Below are 27,007 nucleotides of genomic sequence, written 5' to 3'. Positions count from 1 at the left end.
CTTTTTCCATCTTCCACCGAAAAATTTAGAATTGAACTTTAAATTTCTTTATTTCTTTGTGAAATATAGAACTGCAGTGGAAGATTTTTGTTTTCTCTGGTGAAATTAGAATTGAAGCACGTTCTTTGGTAAAATTAAGAAGAAAACTTGAACTTTTTTTATCTTCTGCGAAAAATTTGGAACGGTATTTTAAATTTTTCATCTCTTCGAGACAGATCTGAACTAAAGTGGAAAATTTTTATATTATTTGGAAAATTAGAATTGATTAAAAACTAATTTCTTTTTCATTGAGAAAGTGGGTGAAAAAGATAAGTACTTCAAGTTGGAAAATGGGTTTAGGAGGTACATTATTAATGGAACTTTTTATAAAAGGATATAATAAAGCAATAAAAAGTTTTAAAATTGGCGAGGGGGTTCGTGGGTGGGGTCGGGGGAGGGCGTTGGGGGAGCCAGGGGCCATTGAGGGGGGGTGTGGTCATCGGGGCGCCTGAGGGGCCCGTTGGGGACCGGGGGGCGCCTTGGGGGGTCGGGGGAGGGTCTTTGCACGTCTGAGAGGGTCCTTGAGGACCGACTGGTCCTTTAGGAGCCCGGTGGACCTTTGAGGACCGGGTGAGGGCCTTTGGGGGTCCGGGGAGCCCTTGTGCACCGTGTGGGCCCGGTGGGGCCCGGTGGGTCCGTTGGGGGTCTGGGCGACCCTTGAGGACCGGGGGAGGTCCTTTGGGGTCCGGGGGACCCGTTGGGGTCCGGTGGTCCCTTTGGGTGCCCGGTGGACCTTTGGGGTCCAGGTGTGGGTCTGTGGGGGGCCAGGGGGTCCGTTGGGAGCCTGGGGGACCTTTGAGGACCGGAGGCCTCCTTCGGGGGTGGGGGCGAGCATTCGGGGCCCTTTGGGAGTCCTGGGAGCCCGGGGTGAGCCGTTGGGGACCGGGGGAGGGCTTTTGGGGATCTGGTGGACCTTTGGGGATCGGTGCGGGCCGGTGGGGGGGCTCGGGGATGGTCTTTTGCGGGGCGGGGGTCCGTTGGGTGCCGGGTCGACCTGTGGGACCGGGTGAGGTCCGGTGGGGACTGGTGGAGCACGTTGGGGGGCTCGGGTATGGGCTTTTTAGGGTGTGGGGGCCTTTGGGGGCCGGGTGGACCTTTGGGACCGGGAGAGGGCCTTTGGGGACTGGTGGAGGACCTTTGGGGGTCCGGGGGGGTCCTTGAGCACGGATTGGGCCCTTGGGGGCCCGGGGGGGCCGTTGGGGGGCGGGGGTCCCTTGGGGAGCCCGGTGGACCGGTGGGGACCGGGTGGGGGCCTGTGGGAGCCTGGGGGACCATTGCGGACCGGAGGCGTCCTTAGGGGTCGGGGTAGCGCAATCGGGGCCCTTTGGGAACCCTGGGGGACCTGTGAGGACCGGTGGCGTCCTTCGGGGGAGGGGTAGAGCAATCGTGGCCCTGTGGGAGCCCTGGGAGACCGGGGTGGGCCTTTGGGGACCGGTGGAGGGCTTTTGGGGATCTGGTGGACCTTTGGGGACCGGGGGGGTGGGCTTTTGGGGTGGGGGGGGCCCTGGGGGGCCCGGGGCGGGCTTTGGGGGGTCGGGTGGCCCTTGGGGGACCGGGGAGGGCCTTTGGGGCTCGGGTATGGCCTTTTTAGGGTCTGGGGCCCTTTGGGTGCCTGGGGACCTTTGGGGACTGGGTGAGGGTCTTTGGGGGTCCGGGGGGGGGGGTCCTTTGGAAGCCCAGAGAACCTTTGAGGACCGGTGGCTTCCTTCGGGGTTGTGGTAGGGGGATCGGAACCTTTGGGAGTTTGGGGGGCTTTGAGGACCGGGGGCTTCCTTCGGGGTTGGGGTAGGAGGATTGGAACCCTTTGGGGTTGGGTTAGAGGACCTCACAACACTGTTCAAATGAAACTTGTGTATTATAACGACCACACTCAAAACCTCCTCCAAAATCTCTTCAAAAATCTTCTTTTAAAATGTCTCTATCTGTTTCACCGAAATAGTTCCATAACCTGTCTAAAACGGTTTCGCCCAAATAATCCCTAAACGCAAATTCAGCGTGTTCCTTTGTTATTGGCATCTCTGCGTCAATGCATTTCAAATTATATGGAAACCTTTTCGCGCGCTAAAACAATTCATCGCTAAGATGTTTCTTGCCTAATTGTTTCCATGGCCTGTGGTTATTAATATCCTTTGGAGTTCGACCAGTAGAACTGTTCCCGAGGCAAAGACATTAATGATTTTGGATCTATTCCTGGAGAAATGTTTCTAGGCGAAAATTTTTAAAGTCTGACAGATGATGTCTTTGATTGATTGATCTGTCAAGAAAGGGAAATTTAAAGTCTGATAGATGATGTCATTGATTGATTGATCTGTCAAGAAAGGGAAATTAATTTGTTGTTTCTAAGGGGAAGTATTGATTCACGATATGTGAATTGAGGTCGACAGCACAGGTGTTCTGACTCGTGACAGCACCACGTGGTTTATGGTTTTCCAAGTGAGAAACTCGTGACAGGACCACGTGGTTTATGGTTTTCCAAGTGAGAAAGTTCCAGTTTTTCAAATTATAACTTTGAAAAACAAGAATTTTTAAAATTCTCACTTGAAAAACAATGAATTTTCAATTTCTCACATGAAAAACCATAAAAACACTACGACCAGGGAGCAAATTACTGGTTTTTCAGGTTAGACTTTGAAAATTAATGTATTTTCAAGTGAGAATTTGAAAAATTCATGGTTTTTCAAGTGAGAATTTCATCTGTTTTTTCATTCTCACTGAGAAAACCATAAACCACGTGGTACGTACGGGAGTCAATAAGGCCCTTCTACTGTCACCTCTTCTACTATGTGCTACTATGAATATTGGGAAAATGATGATCCCCTTTCTAGATAAAGTCATAATTTGAAGAATTCTAGGATTCTTTAAATATCTCTTTCATCCAAATTTTGAATTTTGTTTTACTGTTTGATGTGCCAGTTCCATATCAAGCCCATTTGTTTTGTTTTTTCATCTTTTTAGTCCTATGTCTTCCTCTGGTGTTTGCGCTATTGACGGAGAAAATGAAATGAGCCCTTCAAAAGTCAATCCCTTCAAAACAACCGTTTTTTTTTGTTTTTTTGTGGGGTTGGGGTAAACTCGAAAACTAGCCAAATAGTGGATATATTGTTAAGAGTCTAAATTGACTAAATAGAATTTAGAATAAATATAAGGCCACTCTGGGTACACTACCACATATAAAAGCACCAAACAAACCTAGACATTATTTCAGCAGAGGATCTGTGAATTAAAACCAAACGTGGTAATGCATCTTATTGTTGAATTTCCTCTGTTGTTTGTTCAATTTAATCAATTTGACCTCTGAAATGTTCATTGTAATTTCAAAAGAAGATTTTTTAATATTTAACCATTGTTTCACAGTAGGTATAGGCGAATCTAGCGATTGCATTTACGTATTTTTGAGCAAACACAAATCCCACACGTTATTTTCTCAAGTATTATAATTTCATTGTATTAACTACAATTCAATTGAAAAATAGTCGAGGGCTACAAAAAGCTGCAGCACAGCTGTTTTAAATCATATTTGGAAAAAAAGCAACACTTGAGAATTAGCAAGCCTCCCCTCTCGGCAATTCATCCCTTATTTTCCATAAGTTTTGTACATACTGCTGGTCATGTACTCATGACCAGCAGTTTTATATATTAATATTAATATTAATTTATATATATTAATATTAATTTATTAATTAATTATATTAATTTATTAAGGCAAATAATATTTAATGACTAACATTAAACTATTTCGGGCCGCTCCCTAAATGATCCTTGAATGAACACGAATTGTGTTTGGTACATCGTCTCTATATTTACAAAGTTGGCTTGGGGGCAGGGCTTTTGTTTAATGTAGCGACTTCCAAATATACCAAATAAAATCTAGAAGTGGTTCTGATTTCACTAAGGAGAGGTCTATTAACCTTAGGTAAAGTAAGCGGTTGTCGTTTGATTTGTCATGACCAGAGTTATAGTACAGTCAATATAAATTAATTTTACGGGTTGCCTCAAACAAATTTCAACAGTTTTGATTTTGGTATCATTTAAACCGGGAAAAAATCCTCTACAACTTATAAGAATCGGCCAGAATCGGTCAAAGCCAAACAGACTTTTTTTTCTTCCAAAGTAACGACTTAAAAAACTAACTTGTACTTTTAAAAAGTGGGTGATACTCAGTGGTACATTGATCACGAATATGGACTCAGTTATGCGTTTTGACCATCCCTATAGTGTTTGCCCCCCTCCCCACCTCCAAACACACATACACATGGGATAAAGCACATTATTAACGCGCGAGTTGCATATTAAACGAAGTCTGATCCACGCAGAGAAAATTTGCACTTTCTATACTGGAATAATATATGAGAAAGTAATGGATGGAAGAGCATCTCTTGAACATATCTCCCAGTCTTCAAGTCTCATGAAAGTAGAAGCTTGTCTGTCAGCTCTATAATCAGAGCGAAGTCACGAGACTCAACTAGGAAAACTGTGGATGCAGTACATATGGATACAGTGCATGCAGTGCTTCGGAATTTCCTCACAGCTCAAGGTACAGGTAAATGGAAACTTAATTTGCAAGCAGTTTCCGACATGCTCCCTTACCTTGCAGCAGCTGGTCACAAGAATTAAGCAAAGTCGGCGAGGCTTTACCTACAGGCTATGAACAGACTTGAACATACAAGTACAAAACTTTTCCAGTCTTTTGATAATGGCTTGAACGTTGTGAGAAGATCGAATAGATTTTGGGCCGGTTTATCTACAGATTTGGTCATAGAACAGAAACTGATGAGAAGTCTGAAAACGGCAACCGAATTAACTAGAGGTAGAGGAATGACGGAAGTACAGAGACTTCAGTGGGTAATCGGACGTCCAGCCTGTGATCACGTCAATCTTCTGATCCCAGAACCGACTGATGTTTCGTATCACACAAGTGACCAACGGAAAGAGTCTGAAATTTCAAGATAGCAGAGGGACTGCAAAGACACACAAATATTTATTGACTTTGTCACACATGCTGATATTTATTCCTTAAAATCTTAATTAATTTTTCATTTCTTAAAGTTTTAAAAGTAAAAACATTTAAAAGAATGTGTTAAATGAATATGCATTGCCAGTTTAATATACATAAGCTGATATTTATTCCTTAAAATATTAATTAATTTTGTATGTCTTAAATTTTTTTCTTAATTCGATTAAATTCAAATTAAATTTTTAGTTCAAATGAATCTACATCGTCACTTTAATATACATATACTGATTTTTAGTCCTTAAAATCTTAATTAATTTATGATTTTTTAAAGTTATGAAAGTGAAAACATTAAGAATTTTTCTCAGTAAAGTACATATTGTGTTCTTGCTTTTAGAAACCATTGGGGTTTTGAACACTACTCATATTAATTTCTGCTCGTTTCGAGTTTGACTCCGTTATTTATTTTAATTTCTGTTCGTTTTGGGTCTCATTTATTTATTTATTCTGATTTGTGGTAGTTGTTATGCTTGGTAAATTGTTTGATTCTATTTTTGTTCAATTTTTGTTTAATTTAGCTCTTTTTTTTGAAAAACTCATTTTGTGGAAAAGTTTGTTTTAATTAATTTCTGTTGGTTTTATATTGACATAGAAAAAGAAAATAAGAGTTTGAATCTTTCCGATTTCTCTTTTTGAATTTATAGTTTGGCCTGCTATTTATATGCTGGAGAAACTTTTTCTGCAATTTTTAACAACATAAATTCTTTTGAAAATCATGACACAAATAGTGGTGTTTAATTTAGTCATATACATCCTCTAGTTGACCTCATAAATAAAACTTAGTACTATTCCCAAAAAAAATGTATCTATGCTCTTTCACAGCCTGAATACAATTAAACTCTTTTGATTTAGTAAAATTTTAAGAGCAGAAGTAGTATAAGAAGTAGCCCCGAAAATTTATTTTTAATACCCTCAATCGTTCTTGGTATATTGCTGAGATGTCTTATTGGCAACCAGCATACAAACAGTGTTTTGATTAATTTTAAAACAACGTTTAGTTTTTAAGCATAATGGGCAATTCACATAACTTTGGGGGGTTGACCTACGCAATAACGCGTTTTGATTGGAGGTGTCTGGTACATTATGAAATACAGAGGAGGGATCATTGCCCTCCAATCATTTTTTACTCTTAAGATGGCACTAGACTGTTAATTTTCAATCAAATTAGCTCCTTTAACGTATCAATGATATTACTAGCTATGATAGTGCATCGCTGTCGATGTCCTTATAGCCTATGCCGTATAGTGATTATATGCCCTTTTAATACCTGCATACACATAGGTTTTTCGTTTAACTGAAGTTCCTCCCAAATATTCCCTAAAAGTTTCAACTTAATGCCATTAGTGTCGTTAGCTACAGTAACCATACAAACAGCATTAAATGAAAACACACAGTGTCTTCTGGCTAGCTCAAAATCGACAACCTATGAAGGTATGAAGGTGAAATTTTCAGAGAATATTTCTGTTATACGGATGACAACCTGCCATCCGTATGCAGGTTGTCAAAAGGGCATGTCAGCAATATCTCGGGAACATTTCCGTGTGTGGAATTAAAAATTACAACGCTTGTTGTGGGGGATGTTGAACTAACCAAAAGATACTATTTGCATCATAATACTAATACTACTAATTCTTACAACTACTGCTACTATTACTTTTACTGCTACTACTACTACTGCTACTGAAACTAAAAATACTACTATTAACTTTACTGCTACTACTGTATTTACTGGTGCTACTACTACAACTAACAAACCTAAGGGCATTAAGACGAAAATTTTGAGCAAAATTGTAACCGTATTGAAATAAATCAAAAAACACCATGCCCATATAGTTCGTCAAGAGGACGTATCAGCAATGCTTCAGAAGTGGTTGATGGTATTAAGTTAAAAGTTTCATCGTATGTGGAAGGGGATGTTGAAAAAAAGATGTTATTTGCATACCGCTACTAATGCTACTGCTGCTACTACAACTATTTTTGCGCATAATTACTGAACCTTTCAACAATGCTGAAAAAATTTATGTCTCAAAGCTGTGTTTAGATATTCGTTATGGGAAATGATGGGCGTAGGGGGGGGGGTTTCTCTCAGATCACTTTGCCTCTTAAAACCACCTATTCCATAAAAACCTTATATGCCCCCAGGGCAAACTTAAAGCCCTTGCCCCAGGGCTCTGGGGGGTTGTGCTAACCCCATAAGTATTGCTATATGTTCTTTGGGCTATTTTTACACAAAATTGCCATAGCACAATTTCAATCAGATGCTTTTGGTGAGAAGAAGGGTAGTTGGGTAGGGGTGGGGGCGATACTTGATCTCCATCACTTTTGACTCTTAAAAGGGAACTAGAACTTCCAATGTCAACCAAATGAACCATCTCTAAAGCCTATATAACCATCCTTACCATAGAAACCTTATATGCCCCAGAATCATAACAGTAGAATGGCCATAATATCTCCCACGAGTACAATACCCATTCGAATCCCGATCCGGACACATTTTTTTAAAACTCCCACGAGTACACCATATATGGGCATAGAGTCATTAGGGAGAACACGTGGTTAATGGGGTCAATGACCTCTTTCTCCATGGTCTCTTTCTCCAGGTGTGTTTTTGGCACGCTCTCAGCGAATGTTATGATCCAGAAATAGTATTTGCTGTTGTTTCCGAGGCAAATGTCAAGGTCAATGTTGTTGTTGTTGTTGTAAGTGCACGCTCTCAGCGAATGTTATGATCTAGAAATAGTATTTGTTGTTGTTTCCGAGGCAAATGTCAAGGTCAATGTTGTTGTTGTTGTTGTAAGTGCACGCTCTCAGCGAATGTTATGATCCAGAAATAGTATTTGTTGTTGTTGCTCGAGCCAAATGTTAAGAGTTTCCGGGAAACAGTATTTGTTATTGTTGTTCAAGCCAAATGTTATTAGTTTCCAAGGTAACAGTTAGATCACACATGACAGATGATGTCATGATTGATTGATTGACATGAAAGGGGAAATTAATTGTTGTTTCTAAGGGGAATTATTGATTTACGAAAGGGGATTTCATTTGTTGTTTCTAAAGAGAATCGTTCCCGAGCGAATGTTCTGGTCTTAGCGCGCGAAAAGGTTTCTTTGTAATTTCAATGTGAGAGCACAGGGTTGCCAAACAAAAGGAACACGCTGAAATTACGTTTAGGGATTATTTGGGCGAAACCGTTTTAGCCATTTTATGGGATTATTTCGGCGAAACAGTTAGAGACATTTTAAAAGATGATTTAAAAGATGTTTTTAGAAGAGAATTTGAGGGTGAAACTCTGTGGTCGTTATAATACACAAGTTCCATTTGAACAGTGTTGTGAGGTCCTCTACCCCAAGCCCAAAGGGTTCCGATCCCCCTACCCAACCCCGAAGGAAGCCCCCGGTACTCAAAGGTCCCCCCAAGCTCCAAAAGAGCCCCAGTCCCCCAAACGCCCTCCTCAGACCCCCAAAGGCCCTCCCCTGGTCCTCAAAGGGCCCCCGGACCCCAAAGGGCCCCCCGGACCCCAGAGGCCCTCACCCGGCCCCCAAAGGTCCACCGAGCTCCCAAAGGACCAATCGGCCCTCAAGTGCCCCCAGACCCCCAAAGGCCCTCCCCGTGCCCCAAAGCCCCCCCCCGGTCGCCAAAGGTCCCCCGGGCCCGAGAAGCACCGCGGGTCAGGAAAGCGCCACAAGGGGATGCGCCGCAAGGGGGGTTCGCCGCGGGTCGGGGGAAGCGCCAGAGGGGATGCGCCGTGGACCCGAGAAGCGCCGCGTGGATGTGCCGCGGGCCAGGAAAGTGTCGCAGGATGCGCCGCAAGGGGGATTCACCGCAGGTCGGGGGAAGCACCGCAGGGGATGCGCCGCAGGGAGGTGCCGCAGGGATGCGCCGCAAAAAAGTAAACTAAAAAGTAAAAATTTCGAAATGTTATCCCCCAAACGCCCTCCTCAGACCCCCAAAGGCCCTCCCCTGGTCCTCAAAGGTCCCTCGGGCTCCCAAAGGGCCAACCGGCCCCCACGGGGCCCCCCAACACCCTACCCGGGCCCCTCCCAACAGTCCCCTCTCCATTTTTTTTAATACTTTTTATGGCGTTATTATATATTTTCTGAACAAGTTCCATTCGTAATGTCATTCCTAAACCCAATTTTCCAACCTCAAAGAGTCCCCTCCACAATTCGTAAATACTTTCTTGAATTTTTTAACATGGTATTTTTTTAACTTTTTTACGTATCTTAAAATGACATGAAATATGCTTACGGCTCTACCAATCGTACTCTGTGCTTGTTCATGGACACTACGTGGCTTTCCCACTGGTACTCTATGGCAGGTTATCGACACTACCTAGTTTATTGCATGCATTAAATCAGTATTTTTTACGCAGCGGAAGGATAAAAACACTATTCATATCTGTAAACAAGTGAAAATGAATTATTCGACGAAAGTATGTGCACATGAAAAAACTATCGTCGTGTTGAATGCAGACAAGGAGAAATACCTGAACTATGAAACGAGTGCAAGCGGTAACACTATTGGAAATGTATGCATGCGTTGTCATGACAGCGAGAAGTTAGATTTCTTTGGAGTACCCAAGAATTTCAATCGTGTAAACGGTGGATATGCAAGAGTAACATTACCAGAGGAATTAGTGCTCAAAGAGAATGCAAACTTAAAAATAATTGTCGATGATCGGGGACAACTCCTTGCTAGGGTTTCTGGTAACACATTACCTGTTGATAATGCAAACTTAAAAATAATTGTCGATGATCGGGGACAACTCCTTGCTAGGGTTTCTGGTAACACATTACATGTTGATAAATCCTATCATCATCTTTCCGGTATTAGCATTTTATAGAGAACAAGAAGAAGAAGACAAGAATACTCCTGCAATAATGTCATTAAACATATTTTGTCATTATGGCAAAACTGCCATCTATGCAAAAATAATGTGACAGTAGACAGTGAAATCATAGGCAGAATAAAAAGGACATTAGCAGACACTATCATCAATGAATATAAAGATGAATTGACGGAAAGTGAAGCGCAAGTGAACTAATAATGTGTAATAATGTATTTAACGTATTTTTATATTAATATTCTACATGTCATTATTTCATTAAAAATATTTTATGCTTTATTTTGTTAAGTGTTCATTATTTTAGGGTATGCTAGAACGTCAAACGTTAAGAATATCTATTAAAAAGGTCAGAGATGAAAGAAAAAGAATTTTTAGAGATAAAGATACTACTAGCAGGCTCAATGTTTCATATAAGATAGAAAAGTTCAAGATCTCTTCTGAATTTTACTAAAGAACACAATTCAATTCTAATTTCACCAGAGAAAATAAAAAGCTTCCACATCAGTTTTAAGTTCACCAAGACATAAAGAAATTTAAAGTTCACTTCTAAATTTTTCTGTAGAAAATAGGAAAAGTTATGCTATGATTATGATTATTTTCCATGGAGATAAAAAGTTTCACTGTAATTCTAAATTTTCTTAAATTCAATTCCGACCTTTCTCAAAGAGTCAAATTTAAAGTTCTGTTCCAAATATTTTCCCGGAAGACGAAAAGTTCAACTTCGATTCTGAAATTTCTCAATGAAAATGAAATAAGTTATTGATCATTTCTATTTTCCCAAATAATATAAAAATTTTCCACTTCAGTTCAGATTTTTCTCAAACAGATGAAAAAATTTAAAATACTGTTCCAAATTTTCATAGAAGATAGAAAAGTTCAAGTTCTCTTCTGAATTTTACTAAAGAACACAATTCAATTCTAATTTCACCAGAGAAAATAAAAAGCTTCCACGTCAGTTTTAAGTTCACCACGACATAAAAATTTTTAAGCTCAATTCTAAATTTTTCATAGAAGATAGAAAAAGTTATACTTTGATCATGAATATTTGCCATGAAGATAAAAAGTTTCACTTTAATTCTAAATTATCTTCAATTCAGTTCCGACCTTTCTCAAAGAGTCAAATTTAAAGTTATGTTCCAAACATTTTCCCGGAAGACGAAAAGTCAACTTCGATTCTGAATTTTCTCAATGAAAATGAAATGAGTTATTGATCATTTCTATTTTCCCAAAATAAATATAAAAATTTTCCGCATCAGTTCAGATTTTTCTCAAGCAGATAAAAAAATTTAAAATACTGTTCCAAATTTTTCATAGAAGTTAAAAATGTTCAAGTTCTCTTCAGAATTTTACCAAAGAATACAATTCAATTCTAATTTCACCAGAGAAAACAAAAATCTTCCACGTCAGTTCTTTATTTCACAGACATAAAGAAATTTAAAGTTCAATTCTAAATTTTTCGGTGGAAGATAGGACAAGTTATACTATGATTTTGTAATTATTTTCCATGAAGATGAAAAGTTTCTCTTTAATTCTAATTTTCTTAAATTCTGAAATGACATGAAATATGCTTACGGCTCTACCAATCGTACTCTGTGCTTGTTCATGGACTCGACGCGGCTTTCCCACTGGTACTCTATGGCAGGTTATCGACACTACCTAGTTTACTGCATGCATTAAATCAGTATTTTTTATGCAGTGGAAGGATAAACACACAATTCATATCTGTTCAAAAGTGAGGATGAATTATTCGACGAACGAATGTGCACTTGATAAAATCATTGTCGTATTGAATGCTGACAAGGAGAAATACCTGAACTATGAAACGAGTGCAAGCGGTAACACTATTGGAAATGTATGCATGCGTTGTCATGACAGCGAGAAGTTAGATTTCTTTGGACTATCGAAATCATTCAAAATTGCTCAAGGTGGATATGCGAGAGTTAGAGCACCAGAGGTGATAGTGCTAAAGGAGAATGCCAACTTAAAAATAATTGTCGATGATCGGGGACAACTCCTTGCTTACAGTTCTGGTAGCACGATACCTATTGATAGATCCTATTCCCATCGGTCTGGTATTACTATTCAAATGAAAGCAAAGAAGAAAAGAAAGGCCTACTGCTGCACTAGTGTAATAAATCATATCATGTCTACCTGCCAGAACTGCCATCTATGTAAAAATAATGTGAGAATAGACAGTGAAATCACAGGCAGAATAAAAAGGGCATTAGCAGACAACATCATCAATGAATATAAAGATGAATTGACGGAAAGTGAAGCGCAAGTGTACTAATAATGTATAATAATGTATTTAACGTATTTTTATGTTAATATTCTACATCTCATTATTTCATTAAAAATATTTTATGCATTATTTTGTTAAGTGTTCATTATTTTAGGGTATGCTAGAACGTCAAACGTTCAGAATATCTATTAAAAAAGGTCAGAGATGAAAGAAAAAGAATTTTTAGAGATAAAGATACTACTAGCAGGCTCAATGTTTCATAGAAGATAGAAAAGCTCAAGATCTCTTCTGAATTTTACCAAAGAACACGCTACAATTCTAATTTCTCCAGAGAAAACAAAAATCTTCCACTTAAGTTCTTTATTTCACAAAGACATAAAGAAATTTAAAGTTCACTTCTAAATTTTTCTGTAGAAGATAGGAAAAGTTATGCTATGATTGTGATTATTTTCCATGGAGATAAAAAGTTACACTTTAATTCTAAATTTTCTTAAATTCAATTCCGACCTTTCTCAAAGAGTCAAATTTAAAGTTCTGTTCCAAATATTTTCCCGGAAGAAGAAAAGTTCAACTTCGATTCTGAATTTTACTAAAGAACACAATTCAATTCTAATTTCACCAGAGAAAATAAAAATCTTCCACTTAAGTTCTTTATTTCACAATGACATAAAGAAATTTAAAGTTCAATTCTAAATTGTTCAGTGGAAGATAGAAAAAGCAATACCATACTTGTGAATATTTTCCCGGAAAATAAAAATTTCTAGTTCAATTTAAAATTTTCTCAACGAAGTCAAGGAAAGTTCAAGTTCTCTTCTGAATTTTCTCAATGAAAAAGAAATAAGTTATTGATAATTTCTATTCGCACAAAATAACATAAAAATTTCCACTTCAGTTCAGATTTTTTCTCAAAGAGATGAAAAAATTTAAAGTTCTGTTCCAAATATTTTCCAGGGAGAAGAAAAGTTCAACTTCGATTCTGAAATTTCTCAATGAAAATGAAATAAGTTATTGATGAAATATATTTTCCCAAATCAATTCTATTTTTTCAATTCTACGTACGCGCGCGTACGTAGGCTAACCTAACCTAACCTAACTTAACCTAACCTAACCTAACTTAATCTAACCTAACCTAACCTAATCATATACCTAACGTTGTGCCTGTCTCTCACCTAACCTAAGCTAACCTAAGTGACGCGTACGTGGGCTAACCTAACCTAATCTAACCTAACTTAATCTAGCCTAACCTAACCATACTCGCCGGGAAAGGTTAGGTTAACTTATCATGAGCGCTCATGACAAGTTAACCTAACCTAACTTAAACATGTAGAAATGTTTCTATTTATTTATTAATATTTATTTATACCCAACCTAACCTATTGTTTTGGAGGTTAGATGAACGAGTTTGAACGATTGTCTTTAATAATAGAACGAGTCCCTCATTTTATAATTTGATATTTGAGGGGTAAATCCATAAGACAAAGGAGTTAAAATTTAATTTAAAATTAGAATAGAACTTTAAATTTTTCATCTCTTTGAGAAAAAACCTGAACTGAAATGGAACCTTTTTATTTTCTTGCAAAAATTAGAAGAGAACTTTGATTGTTTTATGTCTTTGATAAATTAAGACCTGAAGTGGGAGCTTTTCATTTTCATTTGTAAAATTGAGAATTTAGCTAACTTTTTTCCCTTCCTTAAGAAAATTCAGAAGAGAACTTGAACTTTTCCTAACTTCATTATGAAAATTTTAACTTTACCTAGAACTTTTTATCTTCAGGGAAAATATTCACATGTATGGTATTTATCTTCTTTGAAAATATTCACAAGTATGGTATTAATTTTTCTATCTCTCACCGAAAAATTTAGAATTGAACTTTAAATTTCTTTATGTCTTTGTGAAATAAAGAACTGAAATGGAAGATTTTATTTTCTCTGCTGAAATTAGAATTGAATTGTGTTCTTGGGTAAAATTCTGAAGAGAACTTGAACTTTTTTAACTTCTATGAAAAATTTGGAACAGTATTTTGTATTTCTTCATCTCTGAGAAAAATCTGAACTGAAGTGGAAAATTTTTATATTTATTTTGGGAAAATAGAAATGATCAATAACTTATTTCATTTTCATTGAGAAAATTCAGAATCGAAGTTGAACTTTTCTTCTCCCGGGAAAATATTTAGAACAGAACTTTAAATTTTTTCATCTCTTTGAGAAAAGGTCGGAATTGAATTTAAAAAAATTTTGAATCAAAGTGAAAAATTTTATCTTCATGGAAAATAATCACAATCATAGGATAACTTTTCCTATCTTCTACAAAAATTTAGAAATGAACTTAAAATTTTTTATGTCTTGGTGAACTTAAAACTGATGCGGAAGCTTTTTATTTTCTCTGGTGAAATTAGAATTGAATTGCGTTCTTTGGTAAAATTCAGAAGAGAACTTGAACTTTTTTAACTTCTATGAAAAATTTGGTACAGTATTTTAAATTTGTTCATCTCTGAGAAAAACCTGAACTGAAGTGGAAATTTTTATATTATTTTGGGAAAATAGAATTGATCAATAACTTATTTCATTTTCATTGAGAAATTTCAGAATCGAAGTTGAACTTTTCTTCTCCCTGGAAAATATTTGGAACAGAACTTTAAATTTTTTCATCTCTTTGAGAAAAATCTGAACTGAAGTGGAAATTTTTATATTATTTTGTGCGAATATAAATGATCAATAACTTATTTCTTTTTCATTGAGAAAATTCAGAAGAGAACTTGAACTTTCCTTGACTTCGTTTAGAAAATTTTAAATTGAACTAGAAATTTTTATTTTCCGGGAAAATATTCACAAGTATGGTATTGCTTTTTCTATCTTCCACCTAACAATTTCGAATTGAACTTTAAATTTCTTTATGTCATTGTGAAATAAAGAACTTAAGTGGAAGATTTTTATTTTCTCTGGTGAAATTAGAATTGAATTGTGTTCTTTAGTAAAATTCAGAATCGAAGTTGAAATTTTCGTCGTCCGAGAAAATAATTGTAACAGATCTTTAAATTTGACTCTTTGAGAATGGTCGGAATTGAATTTAAGAATATTTAAAATTAAAGTGTAACTTTTTATCTCCATGGAAAATAATCACAATCATATGATAACTTTTCATATCTTCTACAGAAAAATTAAAAGTTAACTTTAAATATCTTTATGTCTTTGTGAAATAAAGAACTTAAGTGGAAGATTTTTGTTTTCTATGGAGAAATTAGAATTGGAGCGTGTTCTTTGGTAAAATTCAGAAGAGATCTTGAACTTTTCTATCTTCTATGAAACATTGAGCCTGCTAGTAGTATCTCTATCTCTAAAAATTCTTTTTCTTTCATCTCTGACCTTTTTTAATAGATATTCTGAACGTTTGACGTTCTAGCATACCCTAAAATAATGAACACTTAACAAAAATGCATAAAATATTTTTAATGAAATAATGAGATGTAGAATATTAACATAAAAATACGTTAAATACATTATTACACATTATTAGTACACTTGCGCTTCACTTTCCGTCAATTCATCTTTATATTCATTGATGATATTGTCTGCTAATGTCCTTTTTATTCTGCCTGTGATTTCACTGTCTATTCTCACATTATTTTTACATAGATGGCAGTTCTGGCAGGTAGACATGATATGATTTATGACACTAGTGCAGCAGTAGGCCTTTCTTTTCTTGTTTGCTTTCATTTGAATAGTAATACCAGACCGATGGGAATAGGATCTATCAATAGGTATCGTGCTACCAGAACTGTAAGCAAGGAGTTTTCCTCGATCATCGATAATTATTTTTAAGTTGTCATTCTCCTTTAGCACTATCATCTCTGGTGCACTCACTCTCACATATCCACCTTGAGCAATTTTGAATGATTTCGATAGTCCAAAGAAATCTAACTTCTCGCTGTCATGACAACGCATGCATACATTTCCAATAGTGTTACCGCTTGCACTCGTTTCATAGCTCAGGTATTTCTCCTTGTCAGCATTCAATACGACAATGATTTTATCATGTGCACATTCGTTCGTCGAATAACTCATCCTCACTTTTTTACAGATATGAATTGTGTGTTTATCCTTCCACTGCGTAAAAAATACTGATTTAATGCATGCAATAAACTAGGTAGTGTCGATAACCTGCCATAGAGTACCAGTGGGAAAGCCGCGTCGTGTCCATGAACAAGCACAGAGTACGATTGGTAGAGCCGTAAGCATATTTCATGTCATTTCAGCATTTAAGAAAATTAGAATTAAAGTGAAACTTTTCATCTTCTTGGAAAATAATTACAAAATCATAGTATAACTTTTCCTATCTTCCACCGAAAAATTTAGAATTGAACTTTAAATTTCTTTATGTCTTTGTGAAATAAATAACTGACGTGGGAGATTTTTGTTTTCTTTGGTGAAATCAGAATTGAATTGTGTTCTTTGGTAAAATTCTGAAGAGAACTTGAACTTTTTTAACTTCTATGAAAAATTTGGAACAGTATTTTAAATTTTTTCATCTGTATGAGAAAAATCTGAACTGAAGTGGAAAATTTTTATATTTATTTTGGGAAAATAGAAATGATCAATAACTCATTTCATTTTCATTGAGAAAATTCCGAATCGAAGTTGAACTTTTCGTCTTCCGGGAAAATATTTGGAACAGAACTTTAAATTTGACTCTTTGAGAAAGGTCGGAACTGAATTTAAGAAAATTTAGAATTACAGTGAAACTTTTTATCTCCATGGAAAATAATCATAATCATAGCATAACTTTTCCTATTTTCTACAGAAAAATTTAGAAGTGAACTTTAAATTTTTTATGTCTTGGTGAACTTAAAACTGATGTGGAAGCTTTTTATTTTCTCTGGTGAAATTAGAATTGAATTGTGTTCTTTAGTAAAATTCAGAAGAGATCTTGAACTTTTCTATCTTATATGAAACATTGAGCCTGCTAGTAGTATCTTTATCTTTAAAAATTCTTTTTCTTTCATCTCTGACCTTTTTAATAGATATTCTGAACGTTTGACGTTCTAGAATACCCTAAAATAATGAACATTTAACAAAATAATGCATAAAATATTTTTAATGAAATAATGAGATGTAGAATATTAATATAAAAATACATTAAATACATTATTACACATTATTAGTACACTTGCGCTTCACTTTCCGTCAATTCATCTTTATATTCATTGATGATATTGTCTGCTAATGTCCTTTTTATTCTGCCTGTGATTTCACTGTCTACTGTCACATTATTTTTACATAGATGCCAGTTTTGGCATATTGACAAGATATGATTAATGACATTATTGCAGGAGTATGCTTGTCTTCTCCTTCTTGTTCTCTTTAAAATGCTAATACCGGAAAGATGATGATAGGATTTATCAACAGGTAATGTGTTACCAGAAACCCTAGCAAGGAGTTGTCCCCGATCATCGACAATTATTTTTAAGTTTACATTCTCTTTGAGCACTAATTCCTCTGGTAATGTTACTCTTGCATATCCACCGTTTACACGATTGAAATTCTTGGGTACTCCAAAGAAATCTAACTTCTCGCTGTCATGACAACGCATGCATACATTTCCAATAGTGTTACCGCTTGCACTCGTTTCATAGTTCAGGTATTTCTCCTTGTCTGCATTCAACACGACGATAATTTATTCATGTGGACAGACTTTCGTCGAATAATTCATTTTCACTTGTTTACAGATATGAATTGTGTGTTTATCCTTCTACTGTGTAAAAAATACTAATTTAGTGCATGCAATAAACTAGGTAGTGTCGATGAACTGCCATATAGTACCAGTGGGAAAGCCACATCGTGTCCATGAACAAGCAAAGAGTAATAGTTGTAGAGCCGTAAGCATATTTCATGTCATTTTAAGATACGTAAAAAAGTTAAAAAAATACCATGTTAAAAAATTCAAGAAAGTATTTACGAATTGTGGAGGGGACTCTTTGAGGTTGGAAAATGGGTTTAGGAATGACATTACGAATGAAACTTGTTCAGAAAAGATATAATAAAGCCATAAAAAAGTATTAAAAAAAATGGAGAGAGGACTCTTTGGGGGGCCGGGGGCGGGTGTTTGGGGGATCCTTGGGGGCCGGTTGGCCCTTTGGGAGCCCGAGGGACCTTTGAGGCCCAGGGGAGGGCCTTGGGGGGTCTGAGGAGGGCGTTTGGGGGATAACATTTCGAAATTTTTACTTTTTAGTTTACTTTTTGCGGCGCATCCCTGCGGCGCGTTCCTGCGGCGCCTCCGTGCGGCGCATCCCCTGCGGCGCTTCCCCCGACCTGCGGCGAATCCCCCTTGCGGCGCATCCTGCGACACTTTCCTGGCCCGCGGCGCATCCACGCGGCGCTTCTCGGGCCCACGGCGCATCCCCTGTGGCGCTTCCCCCGACCCGCGGCGAACCCCCCTTGCGGCGCATCCCCTTGTGGCGCTTTCCTGACCCGCGGCGCTTCTTGGGCCCGGGGGACCTTTGGGGACCGGGGGGGGCCTTTGGGGCACGGGGAGGGCCTTTGGGGGTCTGGGGGGCACTTGAGGGCCGATTGGTCCTTTGGAAGCTCGGTGGAACTTTGGGGGCCGGGTGAGGGCCTCTGGGGTCCAGGGGGCCCTTTGGGGGTCCGGGGGCCCTTTGAGGACCAGGGGAGGGCCTTTGGGGGTCTGAGGAGGGCGTATGGGGGACTGGGGCTCTTTGGAAGCTTGGGGGGACCTTTGAGTACCGGGGGCTTCCTTCGGGGTTGGGTAGGGGGATTGGAACCCTTTGGGCTTGGGGTAGAGGACTTCACAACACTGTTCAAATGGAACTTGTGTATTATAACGACCACAGAGTTTCACCCTCAAATTCTCTTCTAAAATCATCTTTTAAATCATCTTTTAAAATGTCTCTAACTGTTTCGCCGAAATAATCCCATAAAATGGCTAAAACGGTTTCGCCCAAATAATCCCTAAACGTAATTTCAGCGTGTTCCTTTTGTTTGGCATCCCTGTGCTCTCATATTGAAATTACAAAGAAACCTTTTCGCGCGCTAAGATCAGAACATTCGCTCGGGAACGATTCTCTTTAGAAACAACAAATGAAATCCCCTTTCGTAAATCAATAATTCCCCTTAGAAACAACAATTAATTTCCCCTTTCATGTCAATCAATCAATCATGACATCATCTGTCATGTGTTATCTAACTGTTACCTTGGAAACTCATAACATTTGGCTTGAACAACAATAACAAATACTGTTTCCCGGAAACTCTTAGCATTTGGCTCGAGCAACAACAACAAATACTATTTCTGGATCATAACATTCGCTGAGAGCGTACACTTACAACAACAACAACAACAACATTGACCTTGACATTTGCCTCGGAAATAACAACAAATACTATTTCTGGATCATAACATTCGCTGAGAGCGTGCACTTACAACAACAACAATAACATTGACCTTGACATTTGCATCGGAAACAACAGCAAATATTATGTCTGAATCATAACATTCACTGAGAGCGTGCCAAAAACACACCTGGAGAAAGAGACCATGAATAAAGAGGTCATTGACCCCATTAACCACGTGTTCTCCCTAATGGCTCTATGCCCATATATGGTGTACTCGTGGGAGTTTTAAAAAAATGTGTCCGGATCGGGATTCGAATGGGTATTGTACTCGTGGGAGATCTTCCAGTTTCAAATCAAATAAGCACCATCTGATGTTTATACAACCGCCTATTCAATAGAAACCTTATATGCCCTCATAAAACAACTTACACCCCTATCCCCAGGGTGCTAGGGAGTTGTGTCATCCCTAGAGACATTATTATATGTTCTTTGGACTATTTTGAAAAAATTGCTATCTCACAATTTCTATCTGTTTTGTTTGGTGAAAGGAAGTGCTAAATGCAATCCATCCCTTTTGACGCTTAAAAATGAACTAGAACTTCAAATTTTCAAACAAATGAGCCTCTTCTATAGTTAAACAACCATCCCTTCCATAAAAACCTTAAATACCCCATGGGTATAACTCACAACACTTGCCCCTAATCTCTGGGGTTTGTTTCAACCCCAAAAGCCTTGTTATATGATATTTAGACTACTTTAAATAGAAAAGCTATCTCAAAATTTCTATTGGGTGTATTGCGGGACCATACGACGTGTGTGTGTGGGGGGGGGGGGGAATAACTTACAACCCTTACCCTGAGGGCTGGGGGATTTTTTTTTTCCTCAAAGACATCATTTCCAGACTTTTCAACTACGTTGAACAAAATGGCTATCTCAAAATTACGATTGGATGTGTTTGGGAAAATGGTGGGCGTGAGAGGGGGATTATCCGCCCTCTAATCACTTTCGACTATTAAAAAAGCCACAAGCCCTTCCAATTTCCAATCGAATGAGCCCTTTTCCAAGTTTCTACGGCAACTCCTTCGATACGAAGTGCCCGAATACGTTGGACAAAATGGTTATCTAAAAATTTTGATTGGAAGTGTTTGAGGAAATGCTGGGCCCAAGGGGGGGGGGGGCATTTTCTCTCTGATCACTTTAGACTAATAAAAAAAAGGCACTAGTCCTCACAGTTTCCAATCGAATGAGACATTTTTGATACTTCTACGACAAAACTTTCTATAAAAACCTTTAATGCCCAAAGGGCCTAACTTACGACCCTTGTCCTGAGGGCTATGGCGGGGGTATCATCCTCAAAGACGTAGTTTCCATAACTTTCATCTACGTTGAACAAAATGGCCATATCAAAATATTTATCGAAAAAGCTTGGGGAAATGATGGGCATGGGGGGTGATTCTTCCTCCGATTACTTTCGACTATTAAAAAGGGCAATAGCCTTCTTAATTTCCAATCGGGTGAGCCCTTTTTTGAAGTTTTTACGACAACGCTTTCTATGAAAACCTTAAATGCCCCCAGGGCATAACTTACAACCTTAGCCATGAGGGTTGTAAGGGGGATGTCATACTCAAATACATAATTTCCAGGCCCTTCAGCTACGTTCAACAAAAGCTATATCAATATGTTGATCGCAAGTGTTTGGGGAAATGATGGGCGTGAGGGAGGGGGTATTCGCCCTCCGATCATTTTCGACCATTAAAAGGGGACTAGCCCTTTCAATTTCCAATCGAATGAGCCCGTTTTGGAGTTTCTACGACAACGCTTTCAATAAAAAACCTTATATGCCCCCAGGGCATAACTTAAAACCCTTGCTCTGAGAGCTGTGGGGGGTTGTTATCCTCAAAGCCTTAATTTCCAGAACTTTCTATTAAGTTGAACAAAATAACTATCTCAAAGTTTTGATTGGATGTGCTTGGGGAAGTGGTGGGCGTGAAAGGAAGGGGTAATTGCCCTTCAATCACTTTCGACTAATAAAAAGGGCACTAGCCCTTTCAATTTCCAATAGAATGAGCCGTTTTTGAAGTTTTTACGGCAATGCTTTCTGTATAAACCTTATATGCCCCCAGGGCATATAAGGTTTACAACTTACCTTATTTGCCCTTACAGGGCATACAACTTACAGCCCTTGCCTTGAGGGCTGTGGGGACTGTCATCCTCAAAGATATAATTTCTGGACCTTTCAACTACGTAGAGTGAAATGGCTATCTCGAAATTTTGATTAGATGTAATTGGGGAAATGGTGGGGGTGGAAGGGGTGTTAGTTACCTTCCGATCACTTTCGGCTATAATCACTGTGGCTTATTTCATATTCCTTTGCCGTTATTACGTCCTTAGGTTTCAAATGCTTTTTCACGTATTGACATATTTGCTATACTTGCAACATGTCATAAACTGAATGCGTATTTCTAATGTCTCAGTTGCAGGTCCATTTCGAAATGAACATGGCAAGGTTTCGCACTAAACAATTCAAATGAGTATGCTAACTTTAAGGAAGAGACAATGTACTACACAAATACTAGCTTGTCACAAATTTTGTCTTATCCCAGCCTTAGATATCGGAATAAAAGAGACTCACTCTGAATAACATGGTAAGACACCTCCATATTTCTACATGAATTGCTTTTTAAGCTAGGAGAGCTTAATGCAGACGTCAACTTAATGTCCTCTGATGAAACTCCAGCCCAAAAACTGGCTTTATTTGTTTTATAGGCACGATTAAAACACAGCTTCTGAAACAAAAAAGGAAAATTTAGAAAGTAGATTACCAGTGAGTTTGTTTACCGTTGTTGTGACCTATTTGAAATTTTGTAAGTAGCGCAATAAAGTAAAGAGCGATATGGCTTGAACGTATTAATTTTCTTTTGACAAGGCCACTTCGTATGGAAGGCGACGTCATTTAAACTTTGGAGAAGCCTCATTCGATTAGAAATTGTAGGTTGTAGTGCCTTTTTCAGAGACAAAAGTGATCGGGGAGAATAGCAATCAAAAAAGCTGTACAGTGCAAAAACATTGCCATTTGGAGCTTATTCAGTAATGTTAGCTATTACTTCGATTAACCTTAACAGTAAAAGCTTATAGCGAAAACAAATTTATGGGAATTCAAAAGATAGCTTAAAACTCCTCAAAATTTCGTCAAATCAGAAAAAACTTGTACCATTGCAATTACCCTTGCCAAAAGTTCAATACAGGGAACTTGCAGACCCCCACCTTCAACAATAATGAAAATCCCTTTTTTGCATGGATAGCAATGAACCATCCTCATTCTAAGTATCGAAACTTAATGTTATAAATGACGTACAATTTTGTCAAAATAGCTAAAAAGCCCAATAACAACTCTTAACGCTTAGATTGAATTATTGGAAATGGGATCAGGTTTGATCCACGGTGTCCAAAAACAAATATAAAAGCACAATGCACCAGGTTGGAAAAAGAACGTACCTACAATATATTATGAACGGCTAAGGGTAATAAGTCAAAACCGTCAGGACATATTTAGGGGAATGTTGAACTAAATCAAATCTATGCGTCTCTAGAGTGCCAAAAGGCTGTTGTAAAATATCTCAAGAACAGCTATGGGTATTACATTGAAACTCCCAAGCGACACTCACGGGGATTTTAAATTAAATAAAAAGATACTATATTCATCCAGATTACCGAAAATGAAAATAGATTTGCAGCATCCCAGGAACGACAAAAGGCATTGAATCAATGAGTAGAGGTGACCCTATTGACACGGGACGACACCCCTGCTGCCACCTATAACTTTTTTGCACCCCATATATGGGCATAGCCTCCCTAGGGAGAACACGTGGTTAATGGGGTCAATGACCTCGTTTTCCAAGGTCGATTTATTTGATGTTTCTATGTGTAATAACTCCGGGGCGAAGGTTGCACATGCGCATTGAATTCTAACGGGAACAATGTTATTGATCTAGGACTCGAGGGGGAAGTGAATTTCCGAGAACTTGATTGCGTAATCGATCGTGAATGTCATGGTGTCCAGAAATAGTATTTGTTGTTGTTGCTCTCGAGCCAAATGTTATGACTTTCCCGGAAACAGTTAGATCACGTGTTTCCTTCTCAGCCAATCAGCGAGTCGGATACATCCTCCTTCTCAGCCAATCAGAGACCTGCTTACATATGGTTTCCCCGTTACATAACAATTCGCCATTGAGATTTCGTATATAACGGGCATGCAATGTGATTCAATTATCAGAAAGTATTGTGACACAATGGATAGAACATATGAAATTATTGATGAACTTGAAGCCTTGGCAACTTCAATTTACCATGTAAGTTCTGTTTTAATTTTTTATTTTAAAAATAAATTTTTTTTCCGTGGTCCCCCAGTACTATAAGCGGGTAAACCCCCCCCCCCCCTCGCCAACCGTCCCTAGATGATGTTTATACTCGATAAAAAGGGTAAAATATGCTCTTTTTTCGTTATGTAAACCCCATCCTTCCTTCCCCCTCTGTTTACGACCCTAATTCTAGCAAAAAGAAATAATTTTCTTTCGTTAAATTTATGCAAATTTTAAGTGTCTATATCCTAGCTAAAAGCGATAATTGACTTCCGTCACTGTTGTTATTAACCGAACCTGGTTTTGACACAAGGCTCTCTGGTGCGAGGCCTATAATTAGCTGTCACCCCTTTTCCTATGTGTTTACGAGCGCGGCAGCCAAAGTCAAAAGGAACTGTTTCTCCGTCAAAAGTAAATACATAAAATATTTTCTTTTACCCTCAAAACCTAACCCCCCCCCCTCACCGTTTTACAACAAAACTCTCGCAAAAAGAAATAATTATTCCTTCGTTAAATTTATGCAATTTTCTCAATTGTAATCTTTTCTCTAACTGAGACATCCATCGCTCTGTTGTTATTAGCTCGTTCTGTTTTGACACAAGGCTCTCCGGTGCGAGGCCTAAAATTAGCTGTCACCCCTTTCCGGCTTACAAACGCGGTCAATGGAACTATTCTTCCGTCAAATTAAAACGCAATGATGCAATAATTAAGCTAAGACCTACACAACCTGTATGGAAGTAGAGAAACAAGTTATTTTCGAATTATGGTCTAACAATATCCCCCTCCCCCCCCCCATTGTCTTACAACCCCAAATTCTCGCAAAAAGAAATAATTTTTTTATACATTCCTTCCTTCAATATTTCCAGCTAAATCCCCCCCTCCCACCAGTGTTTTACAATCAAATTCTCGCAAAAAGAAATAATAATCCTTCCTTCTATATTTCAAGCTAAAGTGACCGCTGACTTCTGTCAATTTTTAGTGAAAATACCGTTCTGTTTTGACACAAGACTCCAGTGCGTGGCTAAAATTAGCTGTCACCATTTTTAAAGCCCTTCCTGTAAAAGGTTTCTCAGATCAAAATGGGGTGTTTTTCTCCTGTCAAATTAAAGCGGTTTCATGCCGACAATTGCAATTTATTAAGCGCAGGCATATACAATCTCTTTTTGGAGAGATTGTATATCTCGTTATTTTCAAATTAAGATCTAACAATATATTTAGGACATTGGCGAAAGGGGGAGGGGGCCATGCCTCAATTCTATCGCCATCATTTTAAAATGAAAACAAACTGTTTCTTCGCGTGAAAAGTAAGGGGGGTGAGTTTAAGAAAAAGACACATTGCTTTATTAGGCGTAACTTGAATAGCAGTTGTACCATATCGTGCGCGGTGGGGCCGGTGTCATTTTCCATATATTTTCTCAGTGGTTATTTTACTCGGGGTGTTTTTTGTGGGTGTGTGATAAATACCAGCTCTCGTAAAATGATATTGAAAGATAAGAAATACCGTTAATACTTTAAATGCATAAAACAATGCGTGCACAATGTAGATTAAAACCAGAAAAGAACAGAAACGCCTAAAAATAAGAAATTAGGCCGATTTAAATAGGCAGGCTTTTGAAGGGCTCAGTGAGCCGTAATTCTCAGATTCAAACAGGGATGCAATTAGAATATTTCACGAAATTTTTTACGTTGTGCTTTCTTAGTGATAAATGCCTTTTCTAGACAAAATTATATGGATGATGATACTAACTTTCTTTCTGTAAAAAAGGGGCAAATTATTTCAATACTAACTTTTTTCTCTTCTTTTTAAGGCCATTTGTGAAGAATGTGTGCCCCCGCCTTCCAAGAAAGCCAGAGATGACAAGGCAGCCCCATCAGTGCCAGCCCCAATGCAGCCTGGGTTTAAGTTAAAGAGAGAGTGGGCAGCTAACTACAATGCCGAAGCTACGCAAGATCGTGAAATAGCCGGCCCAGCCGCGCAAGAACATAGCGCCGCCGGCCCGTCCACCCTCCGACACACGTTACCTGGGCCTTCAAGAGCTGCCCCACTTATGCAAGGTCAGGAAGTGGCCCTCCAGCATGCACTACCTGATCCTTCGGATGCCCAAGTGCAGCCGGGATATGCAAATGTATGCATTTTTTCCTACCTTTCTATTTCTTCCAATTTTTAGTCCTTTTCAATCCCAATATAAACTTATCTCTGTGAGATATTAACCCCATATTACATATCTAAATGTAATTTTTTGCAAAGAAACCGCTCTTTTCTAATCATTGCTATCGCTTCGATATTTCATAAGTGAATATTTTTAGGTAATTTTTATTAATAATCACTGCCTTTGAAACTCAAAATGCTGTTTTTTCTAATCTTTGCTATTTTCTATGCATTCCCCCCTATCCATTCGCCGCTATCACATAAGCGAATATTTTTCATGGGTAATTTCAATTAATGCTCACCATTTGAAACTCAAAATCCCCTATTTTTCACAATTGAATATCACAAAGTTTCAAGAGAAGGAACTGAGTGAGATTATTCACATTTATCTATTTGTCACATATGGATCCCCTAATTTGCGCAAGGATATTTTAAAATAACTTTCAATCTTACAAAGCCTTGCCAATATTTTAGTGATGTGGAAACATTGTTGACGATATAATGAGTTAACGGTTCTCGAATTTAATTGTACTGTTTCCCAGAGAATACGCTTGGAAACAGAACAGACACGCAATTAAAAATAATCTAGGCTCATTTGGAGACATAGACAACCTGTAAGGGGAGTAGGCGAAACGACTTATGCCGCCTAACAATACGGTTTTTTGGGGCATTAGGTAAACGGCTGGGAGCCGCGGAGCCCGGAATGCGCCAATGGGTCCGGGGAGTGCTGTGGGGGCAAGGTTAGGGACGCGCCGGGGGGGATGCGCCACGGGTCAGGGAAGTGCCACAGGGATGCGCCAACGGGCTCGAGAAGCATCGCGGGAAGCGATGCGGGGGCCCGAGAAGCGCCACAGGGATGCGCTGTGGCACCGAAAAGTGCCACGGATGGTCCGGGAAGCGCTGGGGGGCAAGGGTCGGGGGGCGGTGGGGGCAGCGCCGAAAAAAAAAATTTTTTTAACACTTTGAAAATAAACGAAAAAATTGTCGCCTGCTATGTCATATCTTAGATTATCTTCAG

At 38.5% G+C, this 27,007-nt stretch overlaps 1 protein-coding gene across 2 annotated transcripts in view; it reads right to left on the bottom strand.

The window, feature by feature from the left end:
- LOC148952156 (proto-oncogene tyrosine-protein kinase receptor Ret-like) overlaps positions 1-27,007 on the bottom strand; it is a 436,938-nt gene that overhangs the window by 330,695 nt on the left and 79,236 nt on the right. For both annotated transcript variants that reach the window (XM_089088861.1, XM_089088862.1), the window contains one exon: positions 22,115-22,268. In XM_089088861.1, coding sequence (XP_088944987.1) covers positions 22,115-22,268 — 154 coding nt within the window. The remainder of the gene's footprint in view (positions 1-22,114; positions 22,269-27,007) is intronic.

Source organism: Artemia sp. Qi Xiang Cuo, chromosome 5, assembly GCF_049724085.1.
Source record: "Artemia sp. Qi Xiang Cuo chromosome 5, ASM4972408v1, whole genome shotgun sequence".
NCBI classification, from domain to species: Eukaryota; Metazoa; Arthropoda; class Branchiopoda; order Anostraca; family Artemiidae; genus Artemia; species Artemia sp. Qi Xiang Cuo.
The sequence above is the reverse complement of the archived record's forward strand: the minus strand, read 5'-3'. Positions and strand labels throughout refer to the sequence as shown.